General features: G+C 33.8%; 1 protein-coding gene across 1 annotated transcript in view; it reads right to left on the reverse strand.

The window, feature by feature from the left end:
* Window positions 1-5,672, reverse strand: part of LOC124363453 (beta,beta-carotene 15,15'-dioxygenase-like) — a 46,075-nt gene extending 40,403 nt beyond the window's left edge. The window contains exon 1 of the mRNA XM_046818702.1: window positions 5,516-5,672. Coding sequence (XP_046674658.1) covers window positions 5,516-5,594 — 79 coding nt within the window. The 5' untranslated portion in view covers window positions 5,595-5,672. The remainder of the gene's footprint in view (window positions 1-5,515) is intronic.
* Between the last annotated feature and the right edge of the window lie 7,742 nt (window positions 5,673-13,414).

Here is a 13,414-nt window from a genome sequence, read left to right on the forward strand (position 1 = left end):
ATCGATTCCTAGAGCGTAATTAAGGTTATGTTTGTAAAGACCATATTTGTCTATTGCACTTTATTTGTAGCCTTGATAAATTTTTAACCCTGACAGTTAAATTTTACAGTATAAAACTGGCGGTGCTGGAACTAGGAAGAAATGATCTTCTAGACGTAAATTATGCGTGAAAACTCCAAAATTAGCAAGGAAATACTGGCCGTGAATAATAACCTTGTACCACTTTCAAAGATAGAAAAAACGCTTGGCCTTGTGGGAGCTGGAAGGCGTAAGTGACCAATTGCACAAGTCAATAGCTTAGCTTTCACAACAAACATTAGCGCGGCCCAGGTCATCCTCGCCTGCTAGATTCTTACAGTGGACTTCCTCAGACCATAATAATACAATCCATTACAAAGATTTATTTTATGTTTTATTGAGGAAGTTATGCCTTTTATAGGTTAGCGAATGGGCACTAAATTATTAACACATATAAAAGTTAAATAGTTTCTGCTAAAACATTGTATATGACAATGTTAAAAAATTACTTCAGAAGAACACTGTGTAAGTGATTTTTTCCGGTACTCGTAGCATTTTTATGTAGCCCATGCATTGCAAATTTTTATTGTTATGAAACTCTGAGAATCTTTTACTGTAATAAATAGTGAATTTTCTCATGGTTAGTGTTTGTAGCAACAAAAGTAGAAGAATTAAATGTGTTCGATTTGGTGCTAAAAAAATAACGGTTGGTGTATCAAAATTCAAATTCTTGCAAATTATGCGACAGGAAAAAATGTTCAGAAATCTCAAAACTACTTAAGGGTTATATTGAAATTTTACATGGTTGCTACATCCATACGTAAGTATATTTTATACATTTTTACATTTTGTTACTGTTTCTTTCTTTTAATAAATCGAAATTAAGAATAAAATTGTAAATTATTCTTACAGAAAACTCTGTTGGTTTAGCTATTTGTCTAAATGAAAATAAAAATAAAAAATGAAATTTTTGAGTTTGAGATATTCCAGTAACTCACCAATTATTCTTTGTCCAATGTATAACTTTATACTTGATATATAAAGTCGCCGACATTTCTATGGATCTCTTCAGACGAACATGACTCCAGGAGTCAAGTCTGTGGCACCGTCAGATTTCAGATTCTCCACTAAGAGGAAGGTGAACTGGATTTAAACTCAACATTTACATATTCTTGGAATCTTCGTGATCTCGATAAAATATGGCTAGAGAAGGCAAATCCCAGGGATTGAATATGTCATGGAATTCGACTGAGCCCTTTATTATTGAATAGATGTTATCTAAATTTGCCATTCATTTGATGGATAAGATGTTAATCCCGGAATTAATGCCGACCACGTTTGAAGAGCCCAAGGTCAACATTTTCTATGAACTCTTTCTTGTAGGGTTTGTTTGTGTATGGTTGAACCGTGATCAGCAATCATCTTCTTTGGCTCATATTTCACACTGATACTGAACTCATCCGGAGCCAACGGGGTTGCATCGTCTTGTGAAAACTTGCTGTAGCGCGCTAGTCTGTCAAGGTCAGATTCAAGGTGAAATTATCTTGAAATAGTTACTCAATAGGTTATTCCAATGTCATGATTTAATGTTCAACTTTTATGATTAGAGTTGCTACAGACCTTGTTTTTTATTCAGCCTATCATTTGATTTACACATGATATACTATCTATTAGTTCCCTTAGAGCTACAATTTACAATGAATAACTTGTTTTCTGTTTGTAATTATCAATTATTTATGTTAAACTATGTTGTAAAGAATTGAGGAAGAGTTCTAAGTTTAAATATTCTCATAACTCAACAAATTATTGTTTCTTTAAGTACCTAGTGGAGATTATTTGAAACAATGATTTCTTGGTTGATTTATATTGGTTTGCAATTTACCTTATTCAAAAAAACTTGATTTCTGGTCTTTACTATGAATAGAGTGTTTAATAGCGAAAACCATAAGAGCTATTTCAGTTGACGATTATGTTGAGATTTATTCGCGTGGCGTATAATATTTGGCAAGCCTTTGGTCTATTTGTGTAATTTTCGTTCTAAAATACATTTTATCTGTTTAGAATTTATTTTTATAAAGTATGTGTATACTTTTGTTAGTATTTTATATTTTTGTTAATAATATAAGCCAAAAATGCAACGATGTAATTTAAAATTTAAGAGTAGACTCAATACAAATAATTACCGTTCTTTTCGCCCATTAAGGTAGCCAACGAGACGAGGTAGGTTATTGGCAGTATTACATTGACGCACTCTTGACAGGAACAAAAAACACCCTGATAATCCAGTCTTGTCTACACAAGCCCATGGACCGCAGTATTATAGTAAAAAAGTCACTAAAACGGCGATTTGAAGTCATTTTCTAATTTCATTAAAAAGAACTCCTTCTCGTGTCCAGAGGCGTGACGAAGTGATCTAATCCGATCGGCTTGGATCTGGAAGAAGATCTTTTTCTTCTATGTCAACTTAGGCACCCACCAGTTCTTCCTAGAGTTCGCGTCACGTCAGCAATATATTTTCGATACACGTGCCCCAAAATTGTTAATAAAAAAAAAAAAAAAACAGTTTTAATATCTCCTTGGGTGTTTCAGCTCCTGATCCATTATCTTGAATTTCTTCGGAAGTATTAGCACCATTTCCACCAATTTGATGCCCTTCGCCAAAGGGATGTTTGGCCCAGTCTGTTTTTTTTCCGAACTGTAACCCTTTCGGTGTGGAATTAGAATTGGTTCCTGCTTCCACAATTCCATTTCCATCAGTAACCAATCCGCAATAGAAAAATCGACACGTTCATTGCTATTTAGTCTGCTCTACAAATGACGATGCAAGTTGAGCTGAACAGTTTAGTTTTTATAAAAACAACCAGTGCCGAAAAAACTTGATAAAATGATTTGGTAATGACAGAAAAATGTGGGTTTATCCTTTACAGTATTCTTTGTTTTCAAATTTATGTCATGCTATTTTTCTTGTTGTCATCCTTTGTTACCTATAAGAGCCATGCGAAAGTTTCAAATTTATTTATAAATTGTTTCATTATTAATTAAAATAACGATTTCTTAGGCAAAGAACTACGTTACTTGAGTTCTAAGGCACAAAGCGCCTTATTTATATTATTCGAGTAAAATAATTCTGCTGGATTTCGAGATCCATTTCACAGAATCCCCGCGTATTAGAAAAAATATAGTATTTTTTTAGCCTTTCTGTACCTTTCCAGTACATAACTTTGACAGTTTTGCATGATTTCATCTTTAACAAATACCAACAATAAAGTTAAAGTGTTGATTAAAAGCTTCTGACATCACCTTAAATGCCAAGATTCTGTAAATTTCTTTCTTTCCACTCTTCCACCATTATTGTCCCTGAATAGTGCGTGTCTTTGAAACACCTTTGATTCTCTCTAAACCTCTAAAGTTTCAACCCGTACCAACCTTAACGGGTTGTGGTATCTAAAAATCTAGTTAAGATTACAGTGCCCGTCAAGACCTTGCCATATAATATGATTCTGAATATTTTGATCTATGCACTCACCTCTAATTCCACCCTTGCCCCCAACGAATGGTGTATTTTAAATAAATAATAAAAAAATCTCAAGTTTTATTTTAGTACAATTTTCCATTACAGGCCTATCATACACAAGCCAATATATGAATTTTTGAAAATTGTGACAACCCTTCCCCTAATCTTCTTCATTAGGGTGATTTACGCATTGTCGAACGAGATGAAGATTAAAATCCGCAAACTAAATACTGAAATGTGTCAATTTTTCATAATTGCGACTTCTACTATGTAAACAAGAAAGTGACATTACAAAGCTATTAACAAAACGCTTCAACGGAGTACTTTTGCGCAGTGATCAAGTCATTAAATGCAAATATATAAAGCAATATTTTTAATTAGCTTCATTGTCGCAATAGAATTTGCTTCTCAATCCACTTAAAAACGTTGATTTAAACGAAAAATAATGGAGTAATTTGATGAAGAAATCCTGTTGTAGCACAAAAACTATGTTATGTTCGCGCAGATAGGCCAATTTAACGCAATTACAATCATAAGAGAGTTCTGCAACGTTGAGGAAACGACCTTGTGTTTTGGTTCGAATATCCGACTAATGCGAGGTCTGTTTTACCGACTCGCTTAGTTGATCAAGTAGTAATTAATACAACTGCGATAATTTCGTAGAGAAATATCTATTTCCTCTGAACAAAAATCATACTTCGTATCATCAGTAGATAGAAATGTAATTTTTACCTAAACAAACAATTTTAACAGTAAACTTTCTGAGCGTTCAAGGCCCTAAAATAGCCCATTTAGCAGTTTAGAAATGATGTGGAATTTTATCTCGGTTGACAGTCTTCATAGAAGCTAAAAGTTCACTTTAAATACACCAACATTTTAATACTCCTCTTTTAGGTGAACAAATTAAAGTCGAAGTAATCACACAAATATTTCAAATTCGTGATTTTCACAAACGAATTCCCAAGAAACCCTCTATTCAATTTGACCTATTATAATATTCCATAGGATCTAATAAGTCATAATTCTAATTTACTTTTCAAACGTCATGCATTAAATTGTTGGTAATAAGTCTGACACGTAATTGGTTATCTGTCATAACTTTTTTGTTTTCTTGTTCGTTTATAAACATAATTCGAGTGTCCCACTTCTCCTACTTTACCTTTTGAACATTTTTGAACTGTTAAACCTACTTCTGGGAGTGTAATAACACTTCTTGAGAATGTTTTTGATAGGTTTCAAAAATTTAGGGATAGGGATCACTCATCGATTAGTAACTCTAATTGAAGATCTTCAACAGACAAAACTAGCACGAAGTTAGATGTCTAAGCGGTTGTTACTAATAGTGATAGAAAGATAAGTTATCAATAAAAGAAATTAATTAAGCGAAGAATGTTCAAAATAATATCTGGTGCAGGAGCTATGTGTAAGCTATCTGAACTCACGAAGTTCTCTGTCGATGTTACGTTCGAAAAATATTCAAAAGATTTTGGAAACTACTGAGATAGACTTAACAGTACTTTTTGAGAAGCTAGAAATTCATGGCTGTAAGAAAGTAGATTTGTTAAATTTAATAAAATATGTACAACGAACCACCCGATTATAAATCTTAAGATATTTAACTACTAATCTAATACCAAGCAAACATACATCTATTAATAAAAAAAAAACAAACGGTGAATTAAAGTGATCCGAAATTTTGAACTATTTGGAAATTGTTCTGTAATTCCTAAAGATACATGAATTTGAATCAAAATTGATATGACCAAATTCTAAGCCTCTTTCAATTTAGATTTACGCATATGTGTCGAAATTACAAAAAAAATATTATAAAACTTTATACTTAGGCTTAATTATAAAAACTATATTTTTCTTCCAAAGAAAGCCGATATTGTTAATAATACTGATAACAGATCGGTTTGAACACGATTGACCTGTTTTTATTAGAAACTACAGACAGATATACCTAATTATTGCAAAGTGTACCTGTTACTGTTGCAGTGAGTGGGGTCAGCTGTTCCTCCGTGGACCGGAACAGCGGAGCTATGCTGGAACTGGAGCTCATCGCACTCACTGACTGACTGACAACAACTGACTGACTCACTCACTCACTGGCTCACGGTCAGTAGCAGCAGTGCCTTGATTCTGCGGTGGGGAGGCAAGAGAGAACGGCCTTCTGTGGTCGCCTTCGGCTAGTCTATTAAATATTTACTAACTTTTTATAACGTAAAGAAGAGTATTATTGTGTATAATTTTAATTATCAAGGAGCTGAGACTAGGTGAGTTATCTAATTGGTTGCTTTATTGTTTACAACGTTCTTGATTTATTGTATTACCCAGACCATTTAGTTTGTGAAGGTTGAAAATGAAGATCATTTCGATAAAATTAAATATTTTACTATCTCACCAACAGTTTGCAAGAACTACTGAAATATGGTATAAAAGAGTCCTATTAATGCCTCATTAGCTAAAGTTATCCTAATAATATTATAAATGCGAAAGTGACTGACTGCACGCGTATAATATTCCACCTTTTTACATATTGCAACTGAAATTTTACATGGACATTCCTAGCATTTCTGGTTAAGATATAGGCTTATTCTTATTTGAAAATCCCCTCAGGGCTACGCCCCACTGGTCTCTAAAGTAGCAACAAACGTGGTCTCTAAGGTTGCATTACAGAAAACGAATATTATTAATTGAAAGAGCCTGATAAATGTAATCAACTGTTTTGGGTAAACATTGTTTTATGACAGTACAGCCATTATTTTAAATTTGTTTACATTTATAGTGTGAAAGCATAGAGTAAGCTTGATAGTGACAATACTTATTTTAACCTGTTGTACAATCACTGTTGAGTACAGAGTACTAAAATATCCAGATAAAAAAATTAAAATATTTACTAAAAATATGCTTTTAATTGTACATTTTAGCAAATATTAAGTATACATTGCTTGGCAAGTACTGTAATTCATATATAAATGATAAATTTACTGTACAACCTTTACTATAAATTAGAAGACTGTTATAAAATTCGTTTTAATTGACTTTGACAGAAGTAGACTTCTCAGATATGTGTATATACATACACACACATTTTATATATATATATATACATTAAATTTGTATAAGTGGCAATAGCCTAATTTAATTTCAATAAACATTGAATCACAAAAAGTACTTGCTCCGCCGGGACTCGAACCCGGATCTCTCACTTGCCGGGTGAATGTGCTACCATAACACCAAAGAGCCCTTACCTTTTACGATTCAATTATTTTGTATTTGGCCGTTTCTTTCGTTCATATATATTTCTTGATCGGGAAACAAGGAAAAATCAACTATGGAACAAAATAAAATCTGAGACCAGAGTGAATTACTCTATCCATATACACTTTTTGAAAGACAGAAAATGTAATTTACTAGAACCAGAAGTGCTCATATACGTACAAAGCCTACGAAATTGCTTGTGGAGCCGCGGATAATTTTAAAATTAGAATTTTCGGCTCTTGAGAGTATAGAGTGAAGTTTACGGTGTGGAAGTACTGACTTGGATTTAAGTTATATTATAAGAATTCCAACAGTTAAAAATTCTCGGTTGAGAACCTCCATTAAAAGACTGGGGTGAACGTAGTTACGTTATCGGTAAAAAAGTGGCGTTCCGTTTTCATATTTTAAACTGTTACACTCAATGTGTGAATCACCTAGCCTTATTATCTTAATAATATGGTTTATGTGGACGTTTTTAGCTTAATTCTGATTATAGTTTCAAATGGTTTCATTCTTTAAACTATTTAATATCCATACATACTCTTTTCACAAATATTTTACATAAAGTCAAAATTTTTATAATCAATTAACCAATTTTATTGACTTGTGCAATCGGTATAATTAATAGTGATACATTTACACACATCTGGAATTACAGATCGGTGATTAAATAACACTGTAATAAGCAAACAAGATCTACAAACAAGTAGTATTTGGTGCAAACTGTCAAAGTTGTCTGAATCCACGAACTTGTATCTGAAAATTTTATTCGTAGATTGTTCGGGAGAAGATGAACTTAGAAACTTCTGTGAAAGACTAACAGTATATTTTGAATTGTTGAGTGTGAAAGTAAATTTGATACCATTTCTAACACTACAGAATTTTGAGAATTTAGAGCAACAAATTTAATTCATCCTATGAAGTATTGTGATTGCTATCATATTTTTATCAATTAACCATCATGGCGCCTCATAGTCTACTGTAATTAATTATTACATTGAAGATATAAATCATAATACCGAGAAAACATTGGATGATGACTAATTTAATCAGACCATAGGAATTCATATGTGAAATATTGGTACCGGTACAGCATTAGAAAATTTTAAGTCTAAATTTTGTACTAAACTAGACTTTTTGAACCGTTATATTTTTTACATTGTCCATAGTACCCGAAATCCTGAATTCTAATACCTATTATAATAGGATAAATATATTATTTACATTTATATGCATGTAATAAAAATGAAAATATCTTCAACATTAATAAAAATAAAAATAAACTTCGGTAAAAATGCTTAAAACTTCGGTAAGATTACATAACGAAAGTTTCCACTTGCATGATGATGCCATCTTGGAAATGAGTGGATAGTTTTTACATCAGGTACGCGTTTCTTGACCCAAAAACCCCCACAAACCAAGTTTTTTTATTTTCGTTAGTAAATAACCGAAACTCACATTTTCCGCCATTTAGTGACCGCCATCATAGAATGGTAATACAGAGCGACTTCCGGTTTAGTCAGAATGTTTATTTTTATTCTCTTTCCAATGATTTATCACATGCATTGAGTTGGCATTTAAAATTTTTAGTTGAGGTGCGCCTCCTCCCCCCCTACACCGGGAACTGTCCCTAACATTTTGTTATATGCCAAAAATTAGGTTGATATCCCATTAACTTACAAAGATCTCCAAATTTTTCTTTACATTGATCAAACCATGTAGAAATGGAAAGGGTGGCCACTGACTTTTGGATGACCCTTAATATCTAATTAATAAAATAAATCATAGTTTATAATTTAAAATACATTCCGGGGAAGGCGGGGCGGAACGGGGGTAAGCGGGGCGGAACGGGTTACCCCCTCTATCCTGCTTGCATTGTGCTGTAAACCTAGCGGAGATTGGCGAATCTACGTCAACAGTCTTCTTCAAACCTAGTTAGACCGGTTTCCGCCATTTTAGTTGTCGTCTTTGTGTTGGTTCAGTGACTTCGTAAGTTTTCTCTGTTTTCTTGCAATAATCACCACTTTTTTGTTAAGGGTAAGTGTTTGCTGTTAATTGTCACCAAATATTGCATGGTAACTTTTAGGTTCTATAGCTTTTTAAGTTTATTTTACAGTACTAAGCTTGTTGAATAAATACTCCCTACTCGCATAAAAACCTTATAACCTAAAAAAATGTGACCCTGGGGCGGAATGGGGGTACTACCCCGTTCCGCCCCATCATTTTTAAATGGGGGTTTTCGGATGCTACATATATATTTTTTTCTTTACAGATGGTGCGAAATTATTGCAGAAAGACCAACAGACAAGAATGGTCAATTGATTCAATGAATATGGCCATTCAGGCTGTTTTAAATAAAGAAATGGGTTATTACAAGGCATCAAAACAGTTTAATGTGCCTCAAACCACATTAGAAAGACATGTTCGAAAGAAAGTGGAGGATCCAAACTATGAAATAAACAAAAAGGGAGGAAGGTAAATTTGAATGTGTTTTTTTCTAGAGAGCAAGAGGAAGAAATTGGTCGACTATTTGTTAGGCATGGAGAGTAGGCTTTTCGGCCTCACTATGAAGGACCTTACGTTCTTTAGCCTTCCAGTTAGCTGGTCGTAATAATTTGGCTCATAAGTTCAACAGTGATAATAACGTAGCTGGTAAAGACTGGGTAAAAGGCTTTTTATCCAGACACCCCACTTTAACCATTCGAGAGCCTGAAGCCACTTTGGGAGCAAGAGCTATGGGCTTTAATAAAGTAGCTGTAGATCAGTTTTTTATACACTGCTAGAGGCCAGCATTGACAAACACAAGTTTGAAGGTGAAAGAATATACAACTGCGATGAAACAGGGATCACGGTTAACCCCAAAAGCCACTCTAAAATTATAGCATTAAGGGGGAAGCGCCAAGTAGGAACTCTTACTTCCAGTGAGCGCGGCGAAACAGTGACAGCTCTAGTGTGCATGTCTGCTGGAGGGGCTTACATGCCTCCAATGTTAATTTTTCCCAGAAAAAGAAAACAAAAAAGAATTTGAACTAGGCCTTCCACCTGGAGGATGGGCAGAGGTATCTTGATAGTGATTGGATAACTTCAGAATTGTTTTTAGCCTGGCTTCAAAAGTTTATATCATTTTCTAAGGCAAGCAAACAAAGGCCAGTGTTGCTTATTTTAGATGGGCACTCAACTCACACCAAAAGCCTAGACGTAAATTGATTTAGCTAGGGAAAACGGAGTTGTTCTCTTATGCTTGCCTCCCCATACCTCCCATCGGCTTCAGCCGCTTGATGTGACATTTTTCAAACCCCTGAGTGTTTATTACGGGGACGAGCTCCGTAAATGGTTACGTTGCAATCCTGGAAAAGTTGTGACGCTTTGGCAGATATCCAGCATTTTTGGGTTGCTTTTGTTCAAGCGGCCACAAATGTCAACCGCTTTTAAAAGGCTTTGAAAAAAACCGGAATATGGCAACCAAACAAAAATATATTTACTGAAGCAGACTTCCTGCCTGCGGACACAACAGATGTGAGAGTACAACCTATCACTACCGGTACGCAAAAACAAAGAAACACAGCCACCACCGAGCCTTTTATTTCTTCCAGAATACTGAAGATTTGAATCTTGACCTCATTACTGAAGCAGCATCATCAGACCCACACATTGATCCAATACCGGGTTGCTCCTTTATGTCAGATGCTGTGGCAGGGGAAAGATCATCTTTTCAAGTAGCATCTCCAGAAAATGTGCTACCGTTTTCCTAAGAGCAATTCAATGAAAAGGTCAAACCGTAAAAAAAGGAAAAAACTGCTATTATTACAGAATCCCCTTACAAAAACGAGCTTCAAGCCGAAAAGCAGAAACGGGAGGAAAAAATCAAAGCAAAAGCAGAAAGAGCAAGAATGAAATTATTCAAAGAAGGAAAAAAATAAAGGGAAAAAGGACAAAGCACAGAAAAAACAGAAGAAAAGGAAACTCCATGAAAATAGACATGAAAGTAAAGGTAAAAAATAGAAGAAGAAAATACAACCAGAGACTGATGACTCAAGCGATGATAAAGATGATGCCCAATGTTTGTATTGTGGGTACTTTTATTCCAAGTCAAATGAGGGATGGATAAGCTGTGGTACGATGTAAGAACTGGGCCACAAAACTCTTGTGCTAATGTAGACAGTGAAGATGACAAAGTAGTTCTCATTTGCAAAGATTGTCACTCTGACTAGTTTCAGTAGGCCCAGGCTAAATTTCCAACACCGTTCCGCCCCCCACCATGGGGCGGAACGGGGAAGTTTGTATTAATTTTGCTATTATATTTTATTATTAATATTTTTTATATAATACATCATGTAAATAGCCAGTGTTATAACCAATAAACATATTAATTATATATTTCGGTTGATTTTTCTTTTATTCTTCAACTTTTTGAATTAGGTTAGATTTAACATTAAGTGCCCCATTCCGCCCCGCCTTCCCTATGCCAAAAATTAGGTTGATATCCCATTAACTTACAAAGATCTCCAAATTTTTCTTTACATTGATCAAACCATGTAGAAATGGAAAGGGTGGCCACTGGCTTTTGGATGACCCTTAATATCTAATTAATAAAATAAATCATAGTTTATAATTTAAAATACATTCAGCTTATTTCATTCGTTCCATGAGAGACGCATACATAGAGTATAAACATTACTAAACAGGAGGTGCAGTTAAATGGGTTGAGGCACTACAATGTTTTTTAACAACTACATATAAACATTTCTTTATTCAAAATTATTATAAATTATGAGCATTGTTGAGTGTGAGCTTGTTCAGGCATTTATTTTGCTTTTAACCAGACAAGTCGGCAATTATCTTTTTTTTATAGAAGTTGTCCGTGAACAGAATAATTGAATATTCATTTAACACTCTTTCTAGCCAGGCATCTCAAAACTGACTTCTCTTAAAATAATTTCCGTGATGTAAATGTTGAGCATTCGATTTATACGTTTTATAAACTGTTTCCAAAGTCTTTTGATTAACAATGTACACCAAATGTAAGTGAAATTTTCAGATTATTTTCAACAAGAGCACACCCACTTCCTAGTTTTTTCGACACAGCTTTTGTTTGTCGAATTCTCAGGGCGTTTAGAAACACTTAACCAGGTGTTTCAAACTCGAAAACACAGCTCATCGGTACAATGTGACATACAGCTACAAATTTATACAAAATGTCTTCTAGATAATCCCAAAATATGCTATTTTAGAAATATCACCTTTAACATGACGTTTCGTATTCTTATGGCCAGATTTGTGAACTACAAAGTTTGTGTCTTGCTGTCCACTTATCTCTACTTCCATTTCAAATTTTAAAAATGTTGAGTGTTTGTTGAATCCCTTGATATATAGAGAGATATATCCCCTTCTATCAAATCTCAAAAATCCACATTTCGTGTTCTTTTGATTGATAGAGAACACTTCCTTGCCACTTATGACTGTTACAATTTTGTTACATTACGACTTAAAATTTCACAACTAAAAGCAAGACCTGGGAGCTCTCTCTGAGCAGGACATTTCACACTTCAAGTTTACCTGCTTTTTGCTTACAATCAGTTTGGCCTGAGTTAACAAAATACGGCTACTCCGTCTTTCAGGAATAGAAGTTTGCTCCTGACGTTCCGATTCTGTTTAGTCTCTTCAGACTTAAAGATCCGTAGGCCACTACGTGACGACGTTAATTTAGCACAACATGCGAGGATAACAACAAATTTGCATTTATCCTTTGTTAGAAACACCATTCGGCGCCCTCTTTCCAGTTTCCAGCAACTTAACTACACTGGTGGCACATCACCATGGAAAGTGGACAGGAAGGCATTAACGGTACAGAATAAATATTTTTTTAATGTTTATGATCACAGATATTTCACTTTATATATAAAATAGTTAAGTTAAAATAGTTATATATAAATAGTTATATAATAGTTTTTATAGTTATTAAAATAATAAGAATAACATATCAGTGATATTTTTACAAATCGATAAATTAAACTTATTATTGACAAAATCAGATGGTTTTAACCATCTTATCCAGTACGCATTATTTAAGGCATGCTGTATTAAAATTTGTATGAAGAATTATTTTTATTATGCAACCAGGCAAAGTTTTTATTTCTGAAAATTTGTATATCATTTTATTTGATCTAACCTGTAAGTATTGTTCTAAACTTATTTTCTATAATAATTGAAATTTGAAATAAGAGGTAAAATGTAACTATAAATCAAATTCAGAATTACGGTTTGACTTTTTAGTTTACAAGTATTGATTTTAAGTTTCATGGAAATCTGATGATAATCAGAAAGCGAAACTATAACCCTGAGCCTTCGTAACGTTTTAGTATTTAAACTGACGGTGTTAAGCGTGTTGGAATTAAAAAGATATACTTCCTTTCGGTATTTTTAACTTTTGATAACCTCCCACTTCAACAACCCACCAAATCTTGCGAGACTGACGATTTATTTCTTAAGGGAAATGCCTCTACGAATTTCATGAAAAAAAAAATAGGTTGTGAGCTATTACAATATATACTCCCGGCTCATGGAATATTACAACGATGCATAAGCGGAGTACCTATATATATATATATATATGGTGTA

This window comes from Homalodisca vitripennis, chromosome 5 (assembly GCF_021130785.1).
Source record: "Homalodisca vitripennis isolate AUS2020 chromosome 5, UT_GWSS_2.1, whole genome shotgun sequence".
Taxonomy (NCBI): Eukaryota; Metazoa; Arthropoda; class Insecta; order Hemiptera; family Cicadellidae; genus Homalodisca; species Homalodisca vitripennis.